Source organism: Mauremys reevesii, linkage group 14 (genome assembly GCF_016161935.1).
Source record: "Mauremys reevesii isolate NIE-2019 linkage group 14, ASM1616193v1, whole genome shotgun sequence".
Taxonomy (NCBI): Eukaryota; Metazoa; Chordata; order Testudines; family Geoemydidae; genus Mauremys; species Mauremys reevesii.
Window position 1 is genome coordinate 1228093 of NC_052636.1, and position 25393 is coordinate 1253485.

At 55.3% G+C, this 25393-nt stretch overlaps 1 protein-coding gene across 1 annotated transcript in view; it reads left to right on the plus strand.

Moving 5' to 3' along the window:
• Nucleotides 1–25393, plus strand: part of LOC120381414 (zinc finger protein 850-like) — a 376174-nt gene that overhangs the window by 110207 nt on the left and 240574 nt on the right. The window contains exons 6-7 of the mRNA XM_039499601.1: nucleotides 9582–9588; nucleotides 16030–16911. Of these exons, the coding sequence (XP_039355535.1) occupies nucleotides 9582–9588; nucleotides 16030–16911 (889 nt within the window). The remainder of the gene's footprint in view (nucleotides 1–9581; nucleotides 9589–16029; nucleotides 16912–25393) is intronic.

Consider the following 25393-nt stretch of genomic DNA (forward strand, 5'->3'; position numbering starts at 1 on the left):
AAAACAACACCAATTTATTATAAAACAAAGATTGTACCCACCATATGTGTTTTTAACAAAATTGACTATCCTTTATAGTCAAATGATTTTTACTTATATAACCTCTTGCCTGGATTATTCACAGACAGTCTTATTGCTTAATTTCCTCCAATAACTACAGAGTTAATTTTTAACTTTCCTTCTTTTAACTTCCTCAAACTGCGGTTGCCTGCTTGTATGGGCCCGATCCTTTTTTCTTGCTACATTTTTTCTTTTCATGGGCACAGGCATTGTTTCACTACCAATTTAGCAAGGAGGGCGGGCTTTTGACTTAACCCCCCATCTATCTATTTACATACACACATCACATTTTGATGCATATTATTTATTAATAACATTTTTATATGTCTAGACTTAATACAATCCTTCTCTGAGCCGGTGACAACCCCTCAGCACTGAAAACAACAGCATGAACAGCACAGTAAAATTCCTCTCTCGGTCTAGTTTGAGAGAGGGTTTACTACACTTTGGGAAGTGGTCCTGCTGGGTTTAGACAAATTTCAGCCAGTTGGGCAGCCCCAATGTGCCCAACCCGGTTGGCATGATCGGCTCACAATGCCCACAGGGAGGGAGAGACTTTAACCAGCTGTTCCTGTTGCAACGAGGAAGGGCTGGGGTCAGTCTGCTCCATAGAGTGTCCTTCTGAAAACCTGCCAGGACCTCATTGTGAGCGGGATCAGACACATCCAGATACACACCATTTGGGGTACAACAGATTGCACAATTTAATTCACAAAGCAAATCTTTTGATATTTCTTCCTCGGGGCCAGTGGAGGCCGGGCAACAGCTCCCTGCCTACTTTCTAGGACCATAATATGAGTATATATACGTGGCAGGAGTGCCCTTCTCTGGCATGGGAATCTACCTAGATTCCCCTTTTGCCCCCATTACGGATACCGGGCAGACAATTACAACCTAGCTGACAGGCATCCCCAAAGGGCTAACTATAAAACACTTAACAGACATGCTAGCACAGTGGACAAAACATACAACAAAACACATCACACCCCTTTGCCTCTCTCACCAGCAGTCAGGGTGTAACGCTCAATTATTTCAGCATTCACTGGCACATCTACGGGCTGTTAGCTTCAATTACTGACAGCTAGTTTTACGGCCCTCCACTGTCTGCCTATTGCTGACGGGAGCCTTGGCCAACCTTATTCTCTAGGACCACTCCGGGGTTACTCACTTCCCCAGGGTTCATAGCGACTTCTACCTCGGGGTTCTAACCCCAAACCTATAACCGACACAAAACAACCTTCACAATACAGGCATGGCGTTGACAAGGAGTGCACCCCTGAGGTGTACAATCCCGTCAAGGTCAAAACTTCCCTTCAGGGAAATTGCAGTTTTGGATCATTTCTGGTATACCAATTCCATTTTTCTAAATATTTACACGTCGACGACCTATAATGTACGTACATATAAGCAGCAGGCGTGCCTTGGGGTGGGACCGCAGGACTTTCGATCCTTTGGCCCCCATGCTCACCACAGCACACTTCACTCAAGCCAATCACACCAGGATGCTAACTCGGGGGTTACCACAGTTCTACACTAATGGCCCAACTCGGCCTGCCCTTTTTTCATGGCAGGAACACAAGGGAGCAGGTTCCCAGGCATTTTCCCTCTAGCAAACCTGCAGGAAGGCGGACAAGGGGGGCGGGCTGACTGAACAACCCGTGGTCCCCGTACGTCCCTCTCCAGCCCTGGGCACCAGCCTTCAAGCCAACGGTGCTGCAGTAGCTTTTGAGCTGACGGTACGGTTTCCTGGGGCTTCCCTCCTCTCCGAGGAAGGGAAGGGAGCTTATGGCTCCGGGGGGAACAAAAAGGGACTCTGCGGCCTCTTACAAGGCAGTGCTCAAAGAGCGGTCACAGGGCCATGGGGATATGGAGGGGTAAGGGACAACAGGATAGGGAACACACAAGCACCCTGACTGGTTAGCCACTTACCAAAGCCTGCCAGTCAGGGAAGCTTTTCAATCTCTCTTCAAGCGGGTTGTGGAGCTTGCTTTCCACAACCAACAACACTCCGGCTGCTCGGCCTTATACACACACACAGGCCGCACGGCCTCACACACACAGGCACGTTTCCTGGCACAGCTCGCCAGGGCGAAAACTACCCCTGGTCCCTCCCAACCTAGTGGCTCCGGGACGCCGAACGCCCAGCTCTAATAGGCGATCAGTTTTCTCCGGACCCAAAGAGCATGGTCCGAGGGGCTGCCGGCACACCTCGCCTTGAGACTGAGACTGTAACTCAGCCTAATTCTGCCTTGCCTTGAGACTGACTGTAGCTCAGCCTACAGATCAGCCTATCTGCCTTGCCTTGAGACTGACTGCAGCTCAGCCTGCAGATCAGCCTAAATTCCCATTCCCTCCCAAACCCCAGCTCGAGTCTATTAAGGCCTTAGCAAGGGCCCCAGGTGCGTCTGACCATGTCCCAAGGTTGGATCCAGCTTATGACTTACCCCAGCCAGAGCCTACGGACCAGTTCTCCTCCAAGCCCCTTTTATCAGAGATTTCAAAAGGTCTCTTACCTCTCAGATGGGCCCTGGGGTTGGAAGGGAACTGCCCGCGGTCCTCTGATCCAGGGATGTCATCTGTGGATCCCGGACGAGCCCCCAAATTGTCGTGGAAAAATTGACCACGCCTTTGATTTTGGGTCAGACACACTGAGGCACTTTTATTATAGTACAAGCATGCATGCAGGGAGAGGGTTAAAACTCCCCTCTGCCTGTTACAAATTTTACCGAGCTTATAAAGTTTAAAACCGCAAATTAGCATTTACTTAAAATACCCTTATTTGGGAGTATCAGTTGTGACATTTGCAAGCTACTTCAGTTTTTTTCATACATGGTGTTTCCTTTTATTGTTTCTGGGCAGTTTTCGTTGATAGTCTGCCTGCCTGTAAGACCCCTCCTTTGCGGTTGCATTGGATAAGGCTCAGCATTCTAGCTGAGCTTCCCTCAGTTCCCTTTCTCTGGTTTCTTCATCACCCCCTCATGCCCCTGATATAGACAGACAAGAATTGCAGAAGTTAACCTTTGTTCTATATAGCAATTGGGTTTTGCTAACAGACCTGGGCCTGAAAGGCAGGGGTTAGGATGCAGTTTGCTTCTGACCCTATGGGTGGGGGTCTGGATCTTAATTGTTAATAACGCCTTATTGTTTACCAAATTGCCCAATACAACTACTTCCAATAGAGTTGCACAGCAAGCCCTCCCAACTACATGTGCGCCCACCTACGTGCGGCTACATTGTACAAGACTCTTTATTAATTTTCCATTGCTAATATGCTGTTATACTAGGCCATGTTTCACAATTATCAGTAGGCGTTGGTTCCCCTTTCTCCTGTTGGCCTTTCGATTATGCCATACCAGCTATCCTATGTCTTAATATCAAGCTGACCTATAATGGCCTAATGTTAATTATGCTCAGCTAATTCAACATGGGGCAAGCGGGACACAGTCTGGGGCAAGTGGGACCCCTTAAAATCCCTAACACACAGAACCAGGTCAATTAAGCTTTGGGTCAGAACCCCACACTATCCAAATTCGAACTTTGGGTTTGAGAGTTTGGTTGGTTAAAGATCAGTGACCATGAGACAGAAAGCATCAGGAAAAGCAAGGAAACGGCAAGCCTTGAGAGACAGCCTGCGGTTTGAATATGAGCAAAAACTGGCAGAAATTCGAATGGAAGAGACGCAAGCCTTGGCCCAGCTGGAGAAGGAGGCTGCTGAGAGAGAAAAAGAGGCTGCTGAGAGAGAAGAAAAAGCTCGTAAGGGGCGTCTGGAGCTGCTGGCTGCTGAGGAGAAAACTCGACAGATGCAGCAGGAGACTCACAAGATGCAACAAGAAACTGCCAGACTTCAGCTCCAAGTCAAAAAAGCAATGGAAGAACGGCAGAGACTGTATCCTCTTGAAAGGCCAGTTTGTAACAATGTTGGTATGTTGTATAACTCTGAGCAGTTGTCTGGGGGTAACCAAATGTACCCCAACAGTGCCACCTTTTAGTCAATGCTGTTACTGTGGGTTCAGTAGAGGGTGGCCCCATAAATTGTGCCAGTGCTATGTATGGGAGTGGGAATGGAAAATTCATAGAGAGTGTAAAAGTCAATGGAAAAAGCTGTTTAGGGCAAATTATGGCTTCTAACATCACTCTTGTTAAAGCAGATCTGGTCAAAGAGGAAGATTATTTACTAAATCAGAGTGTGAGTGTTGTGATCCTCTATGAGTTTACTGTCCGTGTGCCTTTAGCCAGAATCCACCTTGAGTGGAATGGGGCTCAGCATGAAGTGCTCCTCAGTTTGGGGCGTGGCCCCCAGCTGCAGCCACTTCTCTAATCAGCTCAGCTTGAGAGCAGCCGCTCTCAAGCCCTGCCAAGCTGTTTTAACCCCTTAAAACCCCGGAGCAGGGGTCCACCCTGCTACCGGGACTGCTCTGCCTGCTTGGGCTGCCCTGCTGGCTGGAGCATTCCCCCTTCTCTGGTTGCCTTGCTGGCTGGAGCCCCTTATCCCTTCCTGGGCTGCTGCTGTTGCTGCTGGCTGGAGAGCTCCTTCCCTGGACTGCTGCTGCTGCTGCTGAGCAAGTGAGTGAGGGGTGGGGGGGGCCTTGCTGGCCAGCCCCCACTCCCCCATCTCTGGAGGGAGAAGCCAGGACCCCACCACTACAGCTACCACCTGTGGGGGGTCCTTCCTGCCTGGCCACCAGGGCTGCTGGAGAAGGAGGAGCTGCTGCTGCTGCTGGAGCTGTGTTTGGCCTGGGGAGCTGCTGGAGCCTGGAGGAGGAAAAGGACTGAGAAGACCACCGGCTGCTGGGGAGCGCACAGGACTCTGAAGACCACTGTGGAGGGGGCCACCAAAGACTGAGTAACTTTTTGACTGTGCTCTAGTGGTGGGGGTTTAGACTGTGTTTGTGGGGACACGGGGTGTGGCGTGGAGCCTGCCCCCTGGTCCATCTGTGTCCCCCCCCCCAATCCCCACCACCACCGCTGCCCCCTCCACCACCCCTGCAGTCCCTTACCATCTGCCTCAGTTCCTGCCTCTGGGACTCAGCTGCTCGCCTGGCCTGCCACGCCCTATTGCCACCGTTTGGGCCTCCAGCGGCAGCCAGCTAGCCATTGACTGTGCACAAGTGCTTGTGGGTGCACGCACCCCCCCCTTCCCCTGGACTGACCCCTTCCCCTCTGCAACAGGCCCCCTAGCCTTGCCCCTTGTTGCCTGCCCCGTTTGCCCCTTGTGGCCCCCCCTCCCCCGGCACCCAGCTTCAGTTTGTTTGCCTGCCCCGCCCATCTCCCTTTGCAGTTTTGTTTGTCCTGCCCCGGCCCTGAAGCCAGCCCCTCGGTCCCTCTGCCCCACTCCCAGCCGGGTTGCTCCCCTCCCTCCGCGGCCCCTCACCCTGATTAGCCCCTCCCCTCGTGCGCCCATAGCCCCATCAGTGCGCTTGTGCCTCTCCCCTGTTTAAGTTGCCCCTATTGCCCTGCACCCCCCATTGCTCTTGTTTCCCCTCCCCTCCCCTAGTGCAGCTAGAGGAGCCGGATTTCGATCCTCTGTCGGTACCTGACCCCACCCAGTCCTTGGTAGTCCCTGTATCTGCCCCCCCCCCTCCGCGTTTTGGCACCCTCCTCCCTGCCCACAGCCTAGCAGGGAGGAGTGGTTGACCTGTTCTTCCCCCCGCCCCCTTTCTCCGGTGTTTGCCCTCCCTCCCGACTCAGCATGGCGGGAGACGCGGCGGGTGGGACCCCTGGGACAACGCCTGTCCCCTCTCCCCCGCCTGCTCCCCCCAGTCTCAACCTCACCCGCCGCTGCCGGACCACCTGCCACCGCTCCCGCTGAGGCGCCGGCAGCGGTGACCGACGGGGTGCCCTCTGCTGCTGCCACGTCCCTCGCCCCTTCCGCCTCTGGGGGAGCCCCCCCAGCAGGCGGAAAGGGCCAGGGCAAAAAGAAGGGAAAAGGCCCCGCTAGGAAGACAAAGCCCTCCATGGCGGAGCCTGCCCCCGCTGCCGCGGCCCCGCCACCGGCCGCGGCGTCCCTCCCCGCTGTTCCCTCCACCAGCTCTGCGGGTGCCCCTCCCTCGGCCCCCAGAGCGTACGCCCAGGTGGCGGCGGCCCCCCCGACCGCCGCTACGTCATCTCCCCCGACCGCCGCCTCCGCTACCATCTACAGCGGCCGGGGCCCCTTCCCCACCTTAACCCGGAAGCACGGCGTCCGTTGCCTCCTGGTGCCCGCCTCGCCCCACGTGGAGACCTACGTGCGGGTGCTGGCGAGGGTGGTGGGGCCCACGGCCATCGTGGCGGCCTCCAAAATGTACGGCAAGGTGGTTTTCTTCCTTGCCTCGGAGGCCGCTGCCCAGGAGGCGATGGAGAAGGGCCTGGCGGTGGGGGCGTGTTCGTCCCCCTCGAGCCGCTAGAGGACCTGGGTGTCCGAGTGGTCCTGACCTCCGTCCCTCCCTTCCTGCCCAATGTCGCCCTGTTACCCGCCATCTCTACTCTGGGGAAGCCCATCTCCGTGGTGAGCCCTCTTCCCTTGGGCTGCAAGGACCCCGCCCTCTGTCACATCCTCTCGTTCCGCTGGCAGGTGCAGCTTCAACTGCCGCCGGCGGCGCGTGGCGGAGAGGCGCTCGAGGGGTCTTTCCTGGTCCCCTACCAGGGGGCCCATTACCGGGTGCACTATTCGACGGGGGAGGCTCGGTGTTACCTCTGCCAGGCGACGGGGCACGTTCGGAGGGACTGCCCTTTGGCCCGGCACGGGGGAGCGCCCGGGACCCCCGAGCCCCGGCAGGGTTCCGGCCCCGTCATCGCCGGCGCCCCTGGCCGCCCGGTGCCCAGAGTCGCCCCTCCTCCTCCTCAGCCCATCATTGCTCCCGCTCGGGCCTCAGGGGTCCGTCCTCCAGTGCGCCCAGACGAGCGGGAGAGCCCTGCCTCTGCTGCCTGCACTCTGGCGGGGCCTGTGGAGGAGGGTGCGGCAGGGGCACTGCCAGGCGTGGGAGAGGGCTCTCCCCAGGGGGACTCTTCCCTCCCTCCTGCTGTCCCCCCAGTGCCTCCCCGACCCCCGAACAGGCATCCTTGCCCCCCAACCCAACCCCTGTCGACCAGCCCGAAGACGATGCCATGGAGGGCTGGACCCGGGTACGGGGTAAGCGGGGTAAGCGGAAGGCTCGGGCTCCGCCCGTGCCACCTGAGGCGGAAGCCCCCCGCAAGACCAGGAAGGAGGCCGCCGACACCGAGCCTTCCGCCGTGCCCCAGGGGTTGACCCATCCGCCGATGACGGCTAGGGCAGACGTGGCAGCACCGGGGGGTACCACCATCCCTCCTCCGCAGTCCCCCCCTGCGGAGGCCTCCGCTGCGGCCCCTCCTGTCCCCTTGCCGCCTGTACCCCCTGCACTACCCGAGGTGAGCGTCGCCTCGGGCGCGAGTGGGGAGGACCCCGGGGTGGTGGGAGGTGAGCTCCCCTCCATCTTTGCGGAGATCGAGGCCCTGGGTCTGACCCCGGTCACCCCGGGGGAGGACGACCCTCTGTCCACGGGCCTCGATCTAGCCGACCTCACCCCGGCTTCCCCCTCCCCGTGTTCCCTCATCCCGACTGCCATGTCCGCTCCTGCCTCCGAGGGTCCCCTGGACCCCTCAACCTGCCCGGCTGCAGACGGCACCCTGCTGCTGGCCGCCGAGCCTGCTGTGGTGACGGCCGGTGCCTCGTGGCCGGGAGAAGGGCTACCTGGGGCGTCCCTCGGTGGCGCGGGGCAATCGAGTTCCTTCCCGGGCAGGGGCCCCCCTGAGGGTTCTGCATCTCCCCGCGCCGAGGCTGCTCTACCTGCCATTGAGCCCGAGCCCGGTGTCGCTGGGGACCCCCTCCCTGCCCCTCAAACCCCCGTGCCTGGCCGCGAGGAGCCGCTTACTGATGGTTCAGCTCCTGCGGCCCAGGGTCCCGTCTCTGTCCCTCCCCCCACCCCTGCTCCTGACCCCAGCCCTGCCCATTCCACCTCCCACGATGTTATTGCCGCCCCTGGAGCTGTCTCCTTCCCTTTCCCGGAGGATGACTCCCAGGGAGCGGCCTTTGAGTTTCACAGTCCCGACCCACTAGGGGCTGCGCTCTTCCCTCCGCCGCCCCCCACTGAGCCAGGGTCCGCCCCTTGCTTGTCCGTCCCAATAGGCCACGGGGCTGCGCCAGAGGCCCCGTCCCCCCATACGCTGAGGGAGGAGTTGCAGGAGTTCCTGGAGGACGTCCGGGGCTCCCGCAACAAGATCCCGCTTGCTCTCCAGCGCTGGGGGGACTTCCACAAAATCCTCCTAGCCACGAGGGCCCTCATGGGGGAGGGAAAGAGGACCGGGAAGCAGGGCGCTGCGGCTTACCATCGGGTGCGCAAATTCCGTGACTCCTTGCTCACCTTCGGGGTGGGCCACGGTTTGCTGCGCGGCCCAACGGGGGCCGTGAGCGCCCCTGTAGGTACAGTGTAGGTACAGATGTTGGCAAACCACGCTGTCCCTGCACTGAACCATGTTATTAGCACAGTATAGTATGCACTTTCTGCTATGCTAGCTTAGTCACACAAGACAATGGCCCGGTGAGGGGAACCAGCCTTAATCAATCAGAATGAAGTAAACAGGTGTATCAATCATATAGTAATAAGTAACCTGTGTGATGTCAATCATGTAATACTGAGTAACCAGTCTGTAAGAAAGAGAATAAAAGCAGCGGTCCGGGACTATCCTGAGACGCCTCACTGCAGCTTTGTCTCGTCTCTGTTTCCCGATACAACATCTGGTGACCCCGACGTGATTAATGTTGGTTTTCAAGGCAATTTGCGGGATAATCGGAATGGAATAAGCGGCCATCATTTTATGTCCCAGATAAAGGAAGGGTTCTATACATTGTACCTTTTCTGGGGCTATCTGAAGGCCGTATTCCTGGAGCATATTTTGCAGGTCAGTTTGCCATGAAGGAGGGAGTTCTGGTCCTGCTATGAGGATATCATCCATATAATGGTAAACCTTAAGCATAGGGTACTGTTTGCGAAAGGGTAAGAGACTGATTCACATAATACTGACAGAGGGTGGGGCTGTTTAGCATACCCTGGGGAAGAACCTTCCAATGGTAGCGTTCTGTTGGCTGACTATTATTCAAAACAGGGATAGTAAAGGCAAAGTACTTTCAATCACGGGGGAGGAGAGGAATAGAGAAAAAACAATCCTTAAGATCGATTACTGCTAACTGATAATCATGTGGTATAACATTCGGGTTCGGGGTCCCACATTGAAGGGCTCCCATAGGTTCCATAATTTTGTTTATAGCTCGGAGATCATGTAATAATCGCCAGCGTCCAGATTTTTTCTTAATAACAAAGATCGGAGTATTATATGGGCTAGTAGTAGGCTCAATATGTCCCTCGGTTAACTGTTCCTGAACTAATTCCTTAAGGGCTATTAATTTTTCCTGAGGGAGTGGCCATTGTTCAAACCACACTGGGACGTGGGTTTTCCATTCCAGTGGGAGGGCAGTGTGTGAGGAGCATTGACGTGTCATGGCACCACTAGGGAGGCTCCCAGCTGAGACAATAGGTCTCGCCCCCAGAGATTAATGTCAATTGGCAAAATGCACGGACGAATTTTTGCAACCTCTCGCCCCTCTTCACTATCCCATACTGAGAGCCAATTGGTGCTTTGTCGGGAAGATTGCGGGCCTCCCACTCCCCAAACAGAGGAAACCGGAAGGCCAGGAAGGGTCCCAATGCTTTTGTGCAATTACTGAAACATCCGCTCCAGTGTCTAGCAACCCATAGAGCTCCTTACCGTTGATGATATACTTACGGGTCGGTTTGTGGGTTCGGATGTGTTGTAATACTGCAGCAATCTGTGGATGAAAAAGGAGACCTTGCTCCAGATTAACGCGAGTAGAACCAAATCCGCCGGCATGACTCGCTTGGCTGGGTCCGGCCGGCGCTGTGTAAGGTAAGATTAGCAGTTGAGCCCAAGAGTCCCCCGCCTTTAATTTGAGGGGAAGGTGACTCCAAATTTGAACATAGATAATGCCGGTGTAATCAGAATCAATAACTCCAGGCACAATCATAATAGACTGACTACTGGCAGATGAGCGAGGCAAAATTAACCCAAATGTGTCTGGGGGAAGTGGACCAGAAAGCTGCGTAGGCATGAGGAGTACGTCACCAGGGAGAGGGGATTGCATATCTACTGCATTAATAAGATCCAAACCAGCACTGCCTTTTGTGGCTGGTCGAGCAGCTGTGGCAGGCAAAGCTCCCTCCTTTAAACCGGGACTGGAGGGGGGCCCGGTTGAAAGTTTCCCGAATTATCTGGGGTTGAGGAGCGACATTGATTAGCCCAATGATATCCTTTATTACATTTTGGGCACTTTTTAGAAGGACGGCCCCCGGTGGTGTTAGTTCCTCCCTTATGAGCACCACCTCCTGGGGCCCGGCACTCCTTTTTGAAGTGTCCAGGTCGCTGGCAGTTAAAGCAGTTACCTGTAGGTTTGTTACCTTGACGGATTGCTCCTGCCAACAGTGCCATAGCGTGGGTCTGAGTGCCCACTTCGGCACATGCCTGCAACATGTCAGCGAGTGTATAATTAGGGCGGTGAATGATAGTTTGGAGAATTTTCCGACAGTCAGCATTGGACTGCTCATACGCTAAGCGTAAAAGGAGTTCCGTCTGAGCATCCGGATTGTCAATTTGGCGTTGAACAGCCTCCTTGAGGCGATCAACGAAATGATGATAAGGTTCAGTAGCTTGTTGTTTAACATTTGTGAATGATCGAAGGGGCTTGCCAGAGGCTGGAACGCGCCGAAAGGCTCTCTGAATGCACATTGCCGTGCGGTGAAAAGATTCCATGGGCAATATAGATTGGTTGCTCCATGGTGGCAAAAGCTCCTGTCCCATATATTTGCTCAGCAGTATTCTGCACGTTACCGAGTGCTAGGGCTGCCAACCTAAACTCATTATCCCATACCACGTACTGTGCAGGGGAAAGGATCATACGAAATAGATGTTTCCAGTCCTCCGGGATCATAGTATAACTATTAGCGATCCATTCTATCATACCCTGCACATAAGTGGAACGCAGCCCTGACTCACGTACCGCTTTGTTAAGCTCCCGAAGAATAGAATACGAGATGGTGGAGTGTCAAGCTACCACTTCACCTGCCTCATTGGGAGGGTCATAAGACATCAAAGGGATTTCTCCCTCCCATTCTTCCAATAAGGGGTCCTGCCCGCTCGCCCGCGCCGCCGCAAAGGCGGCACAGACAGCACCCTGATGAAGAGACTTCTGCCCCAGGGTGTCCACCACTGGTGTAGAAGTTTTTGGTGCTAAAAAAGGGGCTGGTGGGAGCACTCGGGGATAGGCGGGAGGTGCCTCTACCGAGAGCAAGGGAGGTGCGGAGGGGGACGCCTCTTTTCGTAATCTCCCCACCGCAGCTGAACAGTGCTGCCACAACAGAATATGTTGGATCTCGGCTCGAGGTTCCCTAAACAATGCCTCTCCGATCTTTATCCAATCGGAGTGATCTAGGGAGCCTCGGTTCGAGTACCATGGGCACTTATACTCAATCACTCGGAGCAATTCCTCCAAGTGCCGTAACGATACTGCAGTACACCCGTCCTGTTTGATAAGCTTCAATAACTCTTTTGCATGATCTTTTTGCTCAATGGATAAATCCCCCCCCATTACTCACGAGGGAGCGCGTTGCGCTGAGGTGCACCAAGGCTAAGCCAGCCGATGAGTCGGGGGTCCTGTGTCTGGATCACGTCGGGGTCACCAGATGTTGTATCGGGAAACAGAGACGAGACAAAGCTGCAGTGAGGCGTCTCAGGATAGTCCCGGACCGCTGCTTTTATTCTCTTTCTTACAGACTGGTTACTCAGTATTACATGATTGACATCACACAGGTTACTTATTACTATATGATTGATACACCTGTTTACTTCATTCTGATTGATTAAGGCTGGTTCCCCTCACCGGGCCATTGTCTTGTGTGACTAAGCTAGCATAGCAGAAAGTGCATACTATACTGTGCTAATAACATGGTTCAGTGCAGGGACAGCGTGGTTTGCCAACATCTGTACCTACACTGTACCTACAGAGCATGAAGGTGATTTAATTGTGTTACCTACTGACAGTTTGACAACTTGTAGCAAGAAGGAAAAGATTCCTGAACTTGTTCCAGGCCAGGGAAAGGAGAGTGCTTCTAACCTGTTACCTAGGAAGTCTATAAGTTTGCCTGACAGGGGATTGTGTAGAGATCTGCCTGATGGGCCAGAGGTGATTCTGGATGTAAGTGAGACCCAGCAAGAGTCTGTGGTTGCTCAGGGAAGTGTTCCTTTAGAGCAAGCCCTACGTGAAGAGGGTGAGAGCAGAATTTCTGAGAGGGGTGAATTGCTGCTTAGAAAAGCTCAGAGGGAAAGAAATCCTCATGGTAGCCTGTGCAAGCAGTTCACTGCAACTGAAGGGTGTGAAAGTGATTTAATCAAGAAAGTTTCAGTTCCTAACAGCCAGAAATTTTCTGTTGTGAATGGATCCACTGACTTTCCTTTTGAGAGATCCAGTGTGGGCAGCTTTGAAAGGGTCTCAGATGGAGTAGGAGCTGTTAAGAAAGTTAAGCAGCCGTATAACCAGGTGGCTGTGTGTGGCCAGCGTGTTGGGAAGACAAAGGTGTTGGAACAGAAATGTCTCCATGCTGAATCTGTAAGTGAGCAGTCTGTGCTTCAGGGGCTGAGGACAGATTGGGTTACTGGTGTTTCAGAGCAGAACAGTTTTATGGCTGAACTCTTAAGGATGCAGGGCAGAGCAAGCCAGCTCTCACGCTCAGCCCCTTTGGATTTGTGTGGTATCTCTGTAAGACAAAGTCCAGCCCTAAAATCCATAGCAGCTAAGAAGTTAAAAGCTAGTGTTTGTGTTGATGCCAATTACCTGGCTGGCTGGGAGAAGAAAGACCTGCTAATAGCTGTTAGCACAGAGAGCCCACCCCATCAGCCAGTGACTTCTGTTAAGCAAGAGAAATCAGGGTTTAATCCTGCAGGTCTCTCACTCATTAGCCTCCTCCCCGTATAACCTCCCCATCTCTGTGTACAGCGACCCCGGCCACCGACCCTGAGTCCTTGCTGCATCCTCCCGCCCAGAGCAGGGCCCCTTCCCAGGCACAAATGGGCACTTTGTTGATGATGCCACAGGCTGGTGGTGTAGCCTGGACAGTGTTTACACCGATAAGATGACGTGTTGGGGTGCAGCTCCCCCTTGTACATGGCTACTCACCGTTACTGGAGGAGATGAAATTGGGTGAAACACACAGACACTTGATTTATAGTTGAAATCATAGGCAAGGCTCAATACACATAACGATTAGAGTCAGAGAAGTATAGTAAAGAGGGGCTTGCACTGTGCGGACTTACAAGCTATGGACACCAATGGAAACAAAGATCGAGGCACAAGGGAGCCCATCAGACGGGAGGCCCTGCTTCAGTTTACACTGTCCCGGGGACCTGACAAAATGAAAAACTGGTCACTAGGAGACGTATTTTCTCTGGTTTCTTATGGTAATAGGATGGCGATATACCACATCTGCTCCTTTGCTCTGATTACAATAATGTCAATAGCTGCCCCAAACCATACCTGGCCTTTGGGAAGTCCATAATTAAGCATCAAGCCTCAATACTCATGATTTACATCACTGATTTATTAATCATTCTAATATATGAATGCATCCAACTGCTGAGATACTTCATAGCAAACTAATTGCTAGAGCCCGCCCCAGACTTCCTTCTTTCAGAATCCTGTGGCGGATTCCACCCGCTTGTGGTTCCTCATTAGTCTCTCAAAATGAGGGTGCGAAATATCTGACCTGGGATTGTCTCCTTAGGCCTATTCAGGTAAATCCCACGCCTCCCACAAAGCCTCCACCTAATACAACACCACTGGCCATCACATACAGCCCCTCTCCAGTGCATTATCAACGATCTACAAGCTATCCTGGAAAATGATCCCTCACTCTCACAGAGCTTGGGAGGCAGGCCAGGTCCTCGCTTACAGACAACCCCCGAACCTGAAGCAAATACTCACCAGCAACTACACACCACACCACAGAAACACCAACCCAGGAACCAATCTCTGTAGCAAACCTCATTGCCTACTCTATCCCCAGATCTACTCCAGCGACACCATCAGAGGACCCAACCACATCAGCCACACCATCAAGGGCTCATTCACCTGCACGTCTACTAATGTGATATGTGCCATCATGTGCCAGGAGTGCCCCTCTGCCATGTACATTGCCCAAACCGGACAGTCTCTAGGTAAAAGAATAAATGGACACAAATTGGACATCAGGAATGGTAACATACACAAGCCAGTAGGTGAACACTTCAATCTCCCTGGTCATTCTCTAACAGATTTCAAAGTCACTATTCTTGAACAAAAACACTTCAGAAACAGCCTTCGAAGAGAAACAGCAGAACTACAATTCATTTTCAAATTTAACACCATTAATCTGGGCTTCAATAGGGACTGGGAGTGGCTGGCTCCTTACAGAAGCAGCTTCGCCTCTCTTGGAATTGACACCTCCTCATCTATTATTGGGAGTGGACTACATCCACCCTGATTGAATTGGCCCTATCAACACTGGTTCTCCACTTGTGAGGTAACTCCCTCCTCCTCATGTGTCAGTATATAATGCCTGCATCTGTAACTTTCACTCCATGCACCTGAAGATGTGAGGTTGTTTTACCCACAGCTTATACCCAAATAAATCTGTTAGTCTTTAAGGTGCCACCAGACTCCTTGATGTTTTTGTGGATACAGACTGACACGGCTACCCCCGATACTTGACAATTATAACATATCCTAACATAATTATCTAACCAATTATATCCCACTACGTAATTTACTCACACCTAGCAACATGAATTTTACAGCAGATAGAAACAATTAGAGAACCAGACTGATTAACAAGGTAAAAGTGGTGACCATAAAGATAAGACAATAAAGAAAAGAGAGTTTGACAACCACAGCCATTGATAAGGGATTTATTGCCAGAGAGGATGATTTATAATAATAATACTAACTCTTCTGCCACTTTGAGCCAAGGAAGTTGGCCTTGGTATTTTACTGCTTAAAAATGAGCAGGGATTACAACCATGGAATATTCTTTGTGACAACTATCCCACAAATTCCACTGACCTCCCTTGTTTTCTTTGCCTGGAGTAGGGTTTCCAATTTCCAAACCTGATGTGATCTCGCAGCTGGAACAAGGGGAAGAGCCGTGGGTCCCGGACATCCAGGCCTCTGAGAAAGAAGTGCTCCGAGAGCTGCCTGCACAGGTGAGGACTTGGTTAAACCAACTCAACAACTGTTTAGGAATGCGGGAAACATTTGGGATGCCCTACAAAGACCCTGTGAGCTCTCCAAGCTCAGGATTGTTCCCTGCAGATGTGGAATCATTATGGCAGATGTCACTCATGGCTTCCCTCCTATTCTGACTGACAACTTGCAGCAGGTCCCTCCCGGTCTCGCTTTCCCTTGAGTGTTCTGGTGAGATGTGGACCAAAACTGATCCCTTCCTCTCTCCTCTGGGGAAGGGTTTGGGGAAAATCAGCTCCTGAGAGGTTTGATCTCTCCCATACATATTTTGGTTTTTTCATGCCTTTTTCCATTCCTCTCTCTGAGATTTCCTTTCTTTCCGGCACAGGGAGTGACCTATGCCTGGATTCGCTCTGTCTCCCATCAGGTGATGGGATGATGAGTCAGAATGAGAAGGAGAAACTCCAACAGGAAGATGCTCAGCAAGTAGAACCACATGGAACGTTATCAGGAAGATCCAAAGGGAATGTTTCCGGGCGTTGTGCACTCCCAGAAAAAGCAAAAGCCTGTGAGACGCAGCAGATGCCAGAGGAAAACTTCAGTAGCCACTCAGACCTAATAACCCGCGACAGAATCCATTTGGAAGGGAGACACTACACGTGCCATGAGTGCGGGAAAAGCTTCCCTTGGAGCTCACACCTTATCATACATCGTAGAATCCACACAGGAGAGACGCCCTACACGTGCTCTGAGTGCGGGAAAAGCTTCAGTCGGCGCTCACACCTTATCTCACATCGTAGAATCCACACAGGAGAGACGCCCTACACATGCTCTGAGTGTGGGAAAAGCTTTAAGCGCAGCTCTGACCTGAGTGCACATGGGAGAATCCACACGGGTGAGAAACCTTATGGATGCGCTGAGTGCGGGAAAAGCTTTAGTCAGCGTTCAGACCTTATCGGACATCAGAGAATCCACACAGAAGAGACGCCCTACACGTGCTCTGGGTGCGGGAAAAGCTTTAATCACAGCTCTGCCCTGAGCAGACATCAGGGAATCCACACGGGTGAGAAACCTTATGGATGCGCTGAGTGCGGGAAAAGCTTCAGTCGGCGTTCAAACCGTATCTCACATCAGAGAATCCACACAGGAGTGAAGCCCTACACGTGCTCTGAGTGCGGGAAAAGCTTTAAGCACTGCTCTGCCCTGAGCAGACATCGGAAAATCCACACGGGTGAGAAACCTTATGGATGCTCTGAGTGCGGAAAAAGCTTTAAGCAGAGCTCTGCCCTGAGCGCACATTGGAGAATCCACACGGGTGAGAAACCTTATGGATGCTCTGAGTGCGGGAAAAGCTTTAGTCAGCGTTCAAACCTTATCAAACATCGTAGAATCCACACAGGAGAGACGCCCTACTCATGCTCTGAGTGCGGGAAAAGCTTTAGTCACCGTTCAGACCTTATCTCACATCAGAGACGCCACACAGGAGAGACACCCTACACGTGCGCTGAGTGCGGGAAAAGCTTTAGTCAGCGTTCAAACCTTATCAGACATCAGAGACTCCACACTGGGGAGAAGCTAGAGCCCTCAGCCCCCCGCACCCTAATCCTCAGCCCCCGACAGAGCCCTCATCCCCCCGCACCCTAATCCTCATCCCCAGCCCTGAGCGCCCCCAGATCATGAACCCCTCATCCCCCTGCACCCTAAGCCTCAGCCCTGAACCCCCCTGCAGGATGAACCTCTCATCCCCCCGCACCCTAATCCTCTGCCCCGGCCAGAGCCCTCATCCCTCCGCACCCAGATCCTCAGCCCCGGCCAGAGCCCTCATACTCCCGCACCCTGATCCTCAGCCCCGGCCAGAGCCCTCATCCCCCCGCACCCTAATCCTCAGCCCCAGCCAGAGCCCTCAGCCCACCGCACCCTAATCCTCAGCCCCGCCCTGAGCGCCCCCGCAGTATGAACCCCTCATCCCCCTGCACCCTAATCCTCAGCCCCAGCCAGAGCCCTCATCCCCGCACCCTAATCCTCAGCCCGGCCAGAGCCCTCATCCCCTCGCACCTAAACCTCATCCCCAGCCCTGAGCGCCCCCAGATCATGAACCCCTCATCCCCCCGCACCCTAATCCTCAGCCCCAGACAGAGCCCTCATCCCCCCGCACCCTAATCCTCAGCCCCAGACAGAGCCCTCATCCCCCGCACCTAATCCTCAGCCCCAGACAGAGCCCTCATCCCCCGCACCTAATCCTCAGCCCCAGACAGAGCCCTCATCCCCCAGCACCCTAATCCTCAGCCCCAGCCAGATCCCTCAGCCCCCCACCCTAATCCTCATCCCCAGCCAGAGCCCTCATCCCCTCATACCCTAAACCTCATCCCCAGCCCTGAGCGCCCCCACATCATGAACCCCTCATCCCCCTGCACCCTAATCTTCAGCCCCAGCCAGAGTCCTCATCCCCCTGCACCCTAATCTTCAGCCCCAGCCAGAGTCCTCATCCCCCTGCACACTAATCCTCCGCCCCGCCCGGAGCGCCCCGCAGCATGAACCCCTCATCCCCTGCACCCTAAGCCTCAGCCCCAGCCCTGAGTCCCCACTTCATGAACCCCTCATCCACAGCCCTCACCCCAAACCTCTGCCCTAGCCCTGAGCCCTCCTGCATCATGAACCCCTCATCCCCAGCCAGAGCCCTCATCCCCCACACCCTAATCCTCTGCTCCAGCCTTGAGCCCCCGCAGCCCTCACCCCTCATCCCCAGCCCCACAGCCCTCACCCCAGATCCCAACCCTCTGCCCTAGCCCTGAGCCCCCTGCATCATGAACCCCTCATCCCCAGCCCTCACCCCACCGCCCAGCCCGCGTCCGTACCCCGGGTTCCCCTCCGGCAACAGGTACCCCTCAACCGCAGCCCCACAGCCCTCACCCTGCACTCCCTCCTATCCCCAAACTCGCTCCCGCTTCCCATACACCCCTTCCCAACCCCAAACTCCATCCCAAAGCCTGCACCCTTCACCCCCTCCTGCACACTGTCATGGAGTATAGGGGAGTTAGGCCCTGCACCCCCGGGCTCCCTGCCGATTCACCAGGACTCTCAGCCAGCCAGTAAAGCAGAAGGTTTATTTAGACGACAGGAACACAGTCCAACACAGGTGTTGCAGGCACAGATAACCGGATCCCCCCTGTTAGGTCCATCTTGGGGCCCCATACCCCCATCGGGGATCAGAGCTCGGTCACCCTGCCTCCCCTCCTTTGCCCCAGCCAACTCCAGTCTGCCCAACCCCCTCCGGCCCCTCCTCTCTGCTCAGCTTCTTTCCCGGGCCAGGAGGTCACCTGACCCCTTTGTCTCCAACACCTTTAGCCAGCACCTTTGCAGGGAGGGGCCCGGCCATCCGTTGCTAGGAGACAGAGCTTCAGGCATTTGGCTGCATGGCCTTTTGCTGCTAGATACTTAGGATCTGTACCCAGCCCCCAGTGCGAACAGTCCCACTTCGTCACACACACCCCCTGCCCCAGCCCAGAGCCTGCACCCAGCACCCAAACTCCATCCCAAAGCCTGCACCCTGCACCTCTCCTGCACCCTAACCCCAGCCCAGGATCTGCACCCCAGACCTCCCCCACCGAGCCCCCTCCCAGAGCCATAGGCAGGTGGGGCAGAGTTTGGGGGGGCGGGTTCTGGGCACCACCAAAATTTTTACAAACTTGCCACCCGTGTCATCAGCTCCAGGTGGGGTACCCTGAGGCAAAAAACTACCTGTGCCTGACATCCCCTAGGGCTGCAGATGGCGTACCACCACATGCCCAGTCTGGGCGGCGGAACGGGGCGATGACTGACTCCCTCGCTTCAGGGCAATCTGCGCCAGAGATGTCCATGAAACTCTTGTGGAGATACAGGGCAATCCGCTGCTGCAGGTTCTTTGGCAGAGCTGCTGTTTCTTGCCCCATTAAGGGTAACTTTCCTGCACTACTCTGCTGTCGCGGGAGGGGCGGTGGGGACCATTGCTGCACACAGGCGACCCACATAACGGCCGGGGGGAAGCTGCAGTCTTGGAGAAACCCTCCCTTGAGTCCCTGCTCGCTCTCAGCAGCGAGATCTTCCATAATGAACACAGCCTGCGGGAAATGTGGGCAGAGGAATGATGATAAGGCCCCCCCTAGGGTGCTGTTTCTCCCCAAGAGCCACATACCCAGTGTACAGTAGGGTCCTGGAACAGTGATTTCCCCTGCCCCCGCTGTTACCATTCTGGGGGTCTTGTGGCTGACGTGTGCTTGCCTGGGTTTAGCCAGTTAGTGATGGGTATGTGAATAGTGGCTGTCTTTAAATCACTGCATCAGTGGTCTGTGTGCTGCAAACAATCCTGCTTCTGTAAAATGCTGCATTTTGGCTGCACGGAGATGATCTTGGGATCCCAGCCTCCCTCTGGGTTATCACTGGCTGAACGGCTGCGCAGAATTAGCAAGCGGCCCTAAAGAACTCAAGAGAACTTTCTGCATGAGGTCATGACGCACTCTGCGGCTGAAAAACAAGAACTGAAGGAGGGGTCGGACAGCGAGAAGAGGGACCGAAAGGAGAACTCGGTGCGCTGGAACGAAGCCATGGAGCGGCTTTTAAACTTGATGGAGTGCCAAGCGGGAATGCTGCAGGCGCTACTAGCACTGCACACCAAGCAGCTCCGCGACCGCCCTCCCCTGCAGCCGCTGTCGCAAAACTTTCCCATTCACCCCCCAGCCACCGCCAGCACACGCTTATCAACCTCCTGGATCCAGTCTGTACCCGCTGCATTCCACTCCTGCCCCCTCACAGTCCAGCCCTGCAAACGCGACACCCGTCCCGCTGTAGTTTATTCCGGCTGAAGTACAGCACCTGCTGCACTGCACTCCAGAGTCTAAGCTGCATATGATACCTAGACATACACAAATCTTTAACCATTCCGGGACCCTCCCTTCCCCCACCCCCACAGTGCTGATGTGGTGTTTTTTTCTCTCCGCCGGTGGTTGCTTTTAATAAAATCATAGATTTGGGTTGAAAGCAAACACAGCTTTGCAAAGAAACGCGCAATTCTCTTAAACCTTTATAGAGCATCGTCTGCCCCAATCACAATCCCCTCCTCGCATTCCAAGCACTGCGCTCCTGGGCATAGCCACAAATATTAGTGGCTTTTAGCTTCAAATTGCTGCCTCGAGCCATCCCTGAGCCGTATGGCCCCACACTCTGCCCCTCTAATAGCCCTGGTCTCTGGATGTTCAAATTCAGCCTCCAGGTGCTTAGCCTCAGCCGTCCAGCCCTGAGTGAAGCTCTCACTGTTCCCTTCACAAATATTCTGGGGTGTACAGCACATGGCTGTTAGCATAGGGATATTGCCATGGGCCAGGTCCAGCCTTCCATCTAGGCAGCGCCAGCGGGCCTTGAAATGGCCAAAAGCACACGACAGTCATTCTGCACTCGCTCAGCCTGTTGTTGAACCGCTCCTTGCTGCTGTCAAGATGCCCTGTGTATGGCTTCATAAGCCACGGCATTAAGGGGTAGGCGGGGCTTTCCAGGATCACAATGGGCATTTTGACTTCCCCTACAGTGATCTTCTGGTCCAGGAAGAAAGTCCCTGCTTTCAGCTTCCTGAATAGACCAGTGTTCTGAAAGATGCGTGTGTCATGCCCCTTTCCGGCTCAGTCTGTGTTAATGTCCATGAAATGCCCACGGTCATCCACAAGTGCCTGGAAAACCATAGAAAAATACCCCTTGTGATTCATGTACTCGGTGGCTAGGTAATCAGGTGCCAGGATTGGAATGTGCGTGCCATCTATCCCCCTCCGCAGTTAGGGAAGCCCATTTGTGCAAAGCCATCCACATTGTCATGCACGTTTCCCAGAGGCTCAGTCTTTCAGAGCAGGATGCAATTAATGGCTCTGCACACTTGTAAACGTGTCCAACAGTCGACTTTCCCACTCCAAACTGGTTAACCAGCGTTCAGTAGCAGTCTGGAGTAGCCAGCTTCCACAGTGCAATTGCCACGTGCTTCTCCAATGGCAGGGCAGCTCTCATTCTCGTGACCTTGCACTGCAGGGCTGGGGCGAGCTCATCACGCAGTCCCATTACAATGTTTGGTTTATTTTTTTAAATGTTTCCTGTACCTCCCTCTCCATTTTGGACTCAGAGCCTTTAAGGGCAGAAGAGACCATTGTGATCATCTGGTCTGATCTCCTGCACCTTGCGGGCCAAAGGACCCCACCCACCCACTCCTGTAATAGACCCCTAACCTCTGCTTGAGTTACTGACATCCCAAAATCATGGATTAAAACTGTCAAGTTACAGAGAATCCACCATTTACACTGGTTTAAACCTGCAACTGACCCCTGCCCCATGCTGCAGAGGAAAGTGAACCCCCCCCAGGGTCGCTGCTAATCTCCCCTTGGGGAAAACTCCTTCCCAACCCCAAATAGGTTGATCAGCTAGACCCTGAGCATGCGGACAAGGCGCACCAGGCAGACACCTGGGAAAGAATTCTCTGCAGTAACTCCGAGCCCTCCCCACCTATTGTTCCATCTCCGGCCGCTGGAGATATTTGCTGCTAGCAGTCACAGATCGGCCCCATGCCGTTACAGGCAGTCCCATCCTACCACCCCGTCCATAAACATATCAAGCTCAGTCTTGAAGCCAGTTCGGGTTTTTGCCCCACTGCTCCCCTTGGGAGGCTGTTCCAGAACTTCACTCCTCTGGTGGTTAGAAACCTTCACCTAATTTCAAGGTTAAGCTTGTTGATGGCCAGTTTATATCCATTAGTTCATTACTAGTGGGGGCCTGTGATAGTGTGGGGGAGGGAGGGAGAAAGCCTGGAGAACTGACCGTGGGAGCCAGAGAGATTCCCTGTTCCCCGACCACCCGTCTCTGGGAGGAACCAGTTGGAACTGCCCTTGGGAAGCTGCCACTAGTAACTCAGGTGTGAAAACATTATTCCATTGGAATCAGATTAAAGCCTCCTCACACCCGGTGTCATGGTCATTGACCTGGCTCATTCCTGGGATGTTCCCAGCCACAGCAATGCAGTGAGTGGAACCAAATCCCTCTCCAGAGCCCAGGCGCGCACACAAATCCTGGGGCTTTTCATTTCTAGGCTGCTGGCGCCATCGTCTGGCCATTTGGTTTCACTCCTTTCTGTTACAACCTTTAGCTTTCTGCACAGAAATGGTAATTCCCTGGGAGAGATTCGGGAGCGTTTCTCTGTTTTGTGGTGTTAAGGACTGAAATGTTCCCCGGGTTCCTCGGTCCCAACCTGCCTCCCGTTCTACTGCCCATGCAGCCCCATCCCAGCCCTCAGCCCCCAGTCGATGCTGATTCCCTCAGCCCCATCTGGGCAGGGTATGAACCCTGTCACTGCGCATTGCCTAGTTCCCCTAACTCTGAGGGACTTCAGCTCCTCTGTGTCCCCGAGGACCCTCCACACCACACCACTCCCCTGCTTACCACGGTTCAGATAGGTGTGCACAGCACATTTCATTAGGGTGCGCAACCAGGGAGCTCCGCCCGATCCACTCCCTCCCACTTCCCACTCCCTGACTGCCCCCCTCAGAATCCCCAACCCCCCTGCTCCTTGTCCCCTGACTGCCCCCTCCTGGGACCCTGCCCCTAACTGGCCCTCAGGACCCCACCCCATCTAAGTCTCCCTGCTCCTTGCATCCCTCGCCCCATCACACACCCGTTTCTCCTTCACTTTCTGCAGGGAAGCAAATAACGCTGCAGGGGGGGACCTGGGCTCTTCTCATTCCCCCTGGGGCCCAGGAGTGCCCCACAGACCCCCACCGCCCAGCACCACCCCGAGACCCACTCCCCCCACCCTGCTGCCCCCAGCCACACTCACCAGCCTGCTGGGTGGGGGCAATTTGCCTTGCCTGGGCTGAGCCAGCGTCCAGCTGGGGTTGGTGGGGGATCAGCGCGGGAGCGGAGGGGCCTGCCTGGGCCGGGCTCCCTCAGAACCTCCTTGCCTGGGGGCCCCCCATCACTTCTATGCAGCTCAGTAAAAGGTCTCCCTCCCCCCCCAGCAGGACGGGCCAGGCCTGTTCTCTCGCCCTTGACTCGTCCAGGCAGGAGAACAACATTTCATCGCACTCGTGTGATCTGTAACCCACCACCAGCCAAAACTGCTCCGTTTGGCACAGCCGCCCCACCCTGCTGCGGAGCTGGGCGGAGCAGGGGGGTCTGTGCAAACACGGTCTGTTCCTGACGTCTTCCCCCAGCTCCTCACTAGATGGGAGGGGGGAGCTCACTCAGACCCTGCTTCCGTTTAGTATTTAAAAACTCCTTATTGGCCCTACCTCTGCCGGCCTTGGATTTCTCCTCCCGTCCCTTCCCTGACAGCTCTGGTGAGGTGGCCGAGTGGTTACGGTGATGCTGCTCATCCATTGTGCTCTGCACGCGTGGGTTCAAATCCCATCCTCATCGGAGACCTTCAGTCTTCTCTCTTCCTGTACAAACAACCCTCTCCCCCCTTTGGTACAATCACAGACCAAACCATGTTGCTTCCTGCCAACAAAAACCATCCCAGGAACTCAGATCCCCCCTGCTTAAAATACAAGGTCTGAATACCAGATTGCTCAAAGAATTCGCTAGTCCTGGATTTCTTAGTTTTTATCTCAAAAGGTAACATCCTCCTCATGTCCCCCAAACATACCGGGACCTCCACAAATTATTAAAATGCCCCTGGCCTCAGCAAGGCCACGACAGTGACCCAGGGCGAGAGTGTCTAGGCCAAGCTGTTCTGAAGGAGGCAACTCAAACATTTTCTCTCTGCTTCCCTTGGCAAGGTCTGACTGGGAAAACAAAATCCCCGAACCTGAAAATGTTCTGCTGAAAAACCAATACTAGTCTGTTTGGGGACTTTGATTTGAATGCATTAATTACTATTGTCTTCTGATTTCTGAATTATTTCAGTTCAGTCTTTGTGCTCCAGGTATCGAGCTGTGGGGGAGCCCGTCTGGCTGCAGTGTCATTGTACAGCCCTGCAGCCCCCGCCCCACACGCCTGAGCCAGCTGCCCCGGGCTGGAGACAGGTGCCCTGGGGAGGGGGGGGGGGGGGTTAATCGCCGGGTAGACGTAATGTCAGGGCAGGTCTCCACGGCCAGGAGCCCCCGCGGCTGGGCCCTGTCCCACGGATCCGGCTTTGCCTCCTCCTGCGCCTTGTTCCCCGGGACGGGACCATCGGCCCAGAGTTGCTGCAGCCGGTGGGGGGGGCAGGTCCCGGGGCTGGGAATCCCCCCCCATCTCCCCCCCTCCCGGTCCCGTCTCCCCCCATCTCCCCCCCTCCTGGTCCCGTCTCCCCCCATCTCTCCCCTTCCCCACCGTTCCCATCTCCCCATCTCCCCCTTCCCGTCTCCCACCATCTCCCCCTTCCCGGTCCCGGCTCCCCCCGGCCTGGGGTCTCTGAGCTCGGTCCCCGCAGGCTCCGGCCCGGGGCTGCCCCTCCCCCCGGGCAGGGCCGGGCCGGGCTAATGACAGGCCCCGCCCCGCCCCCAGCGCAGGCCCCGCGTGGGACGGACACGCTCCAGCCGGGGAGGGGCCGGGCCCGGTTCGCCCCCTGCCCGGTGGGAGGGCCCCGCGCTGCCCGTGGCCGGATCGGGGCGGGGCCGGGAGCGGCAGGAGGGGCCCGGAGCGGAGGGGAGGGGGGAGAAGGGGCGGGGCTGTGGAGAACCCCGCCCCCAATAGGGGGCAGCGCCACCTCACAGACCCCCCCCGCGCGCTGCGCCCTAACGGCCGGACCCGTCACGTGACTCCTCCCCACGTCGCTCGCAGGACGCGTCACTGCGGGCGCGCGGCCCAGCCGGTAAGAGCCGAGGAGACCCCCCCGCCCTGGGCCGGGCCGGAAGCTGGGGCGGGGGGGTCCCGGTGCGGCCTCCGTAGCGATAGGGGGGGAGCCGGGAAACCCCCGGTGGGGGCGGTGAGTGTGTGTCCGTGTCTCGCCCCGGCCCCTCCCCCACTGCTGCCCTCTCCCCCCCCGGCCCCTTCAAACTGCCCCCCCGGCTCGCTGGGGCCCGGGTGAGGGGGGGGGACCCGTCTCTGCCCTGGTGCGCCGGAGAGTCCCGT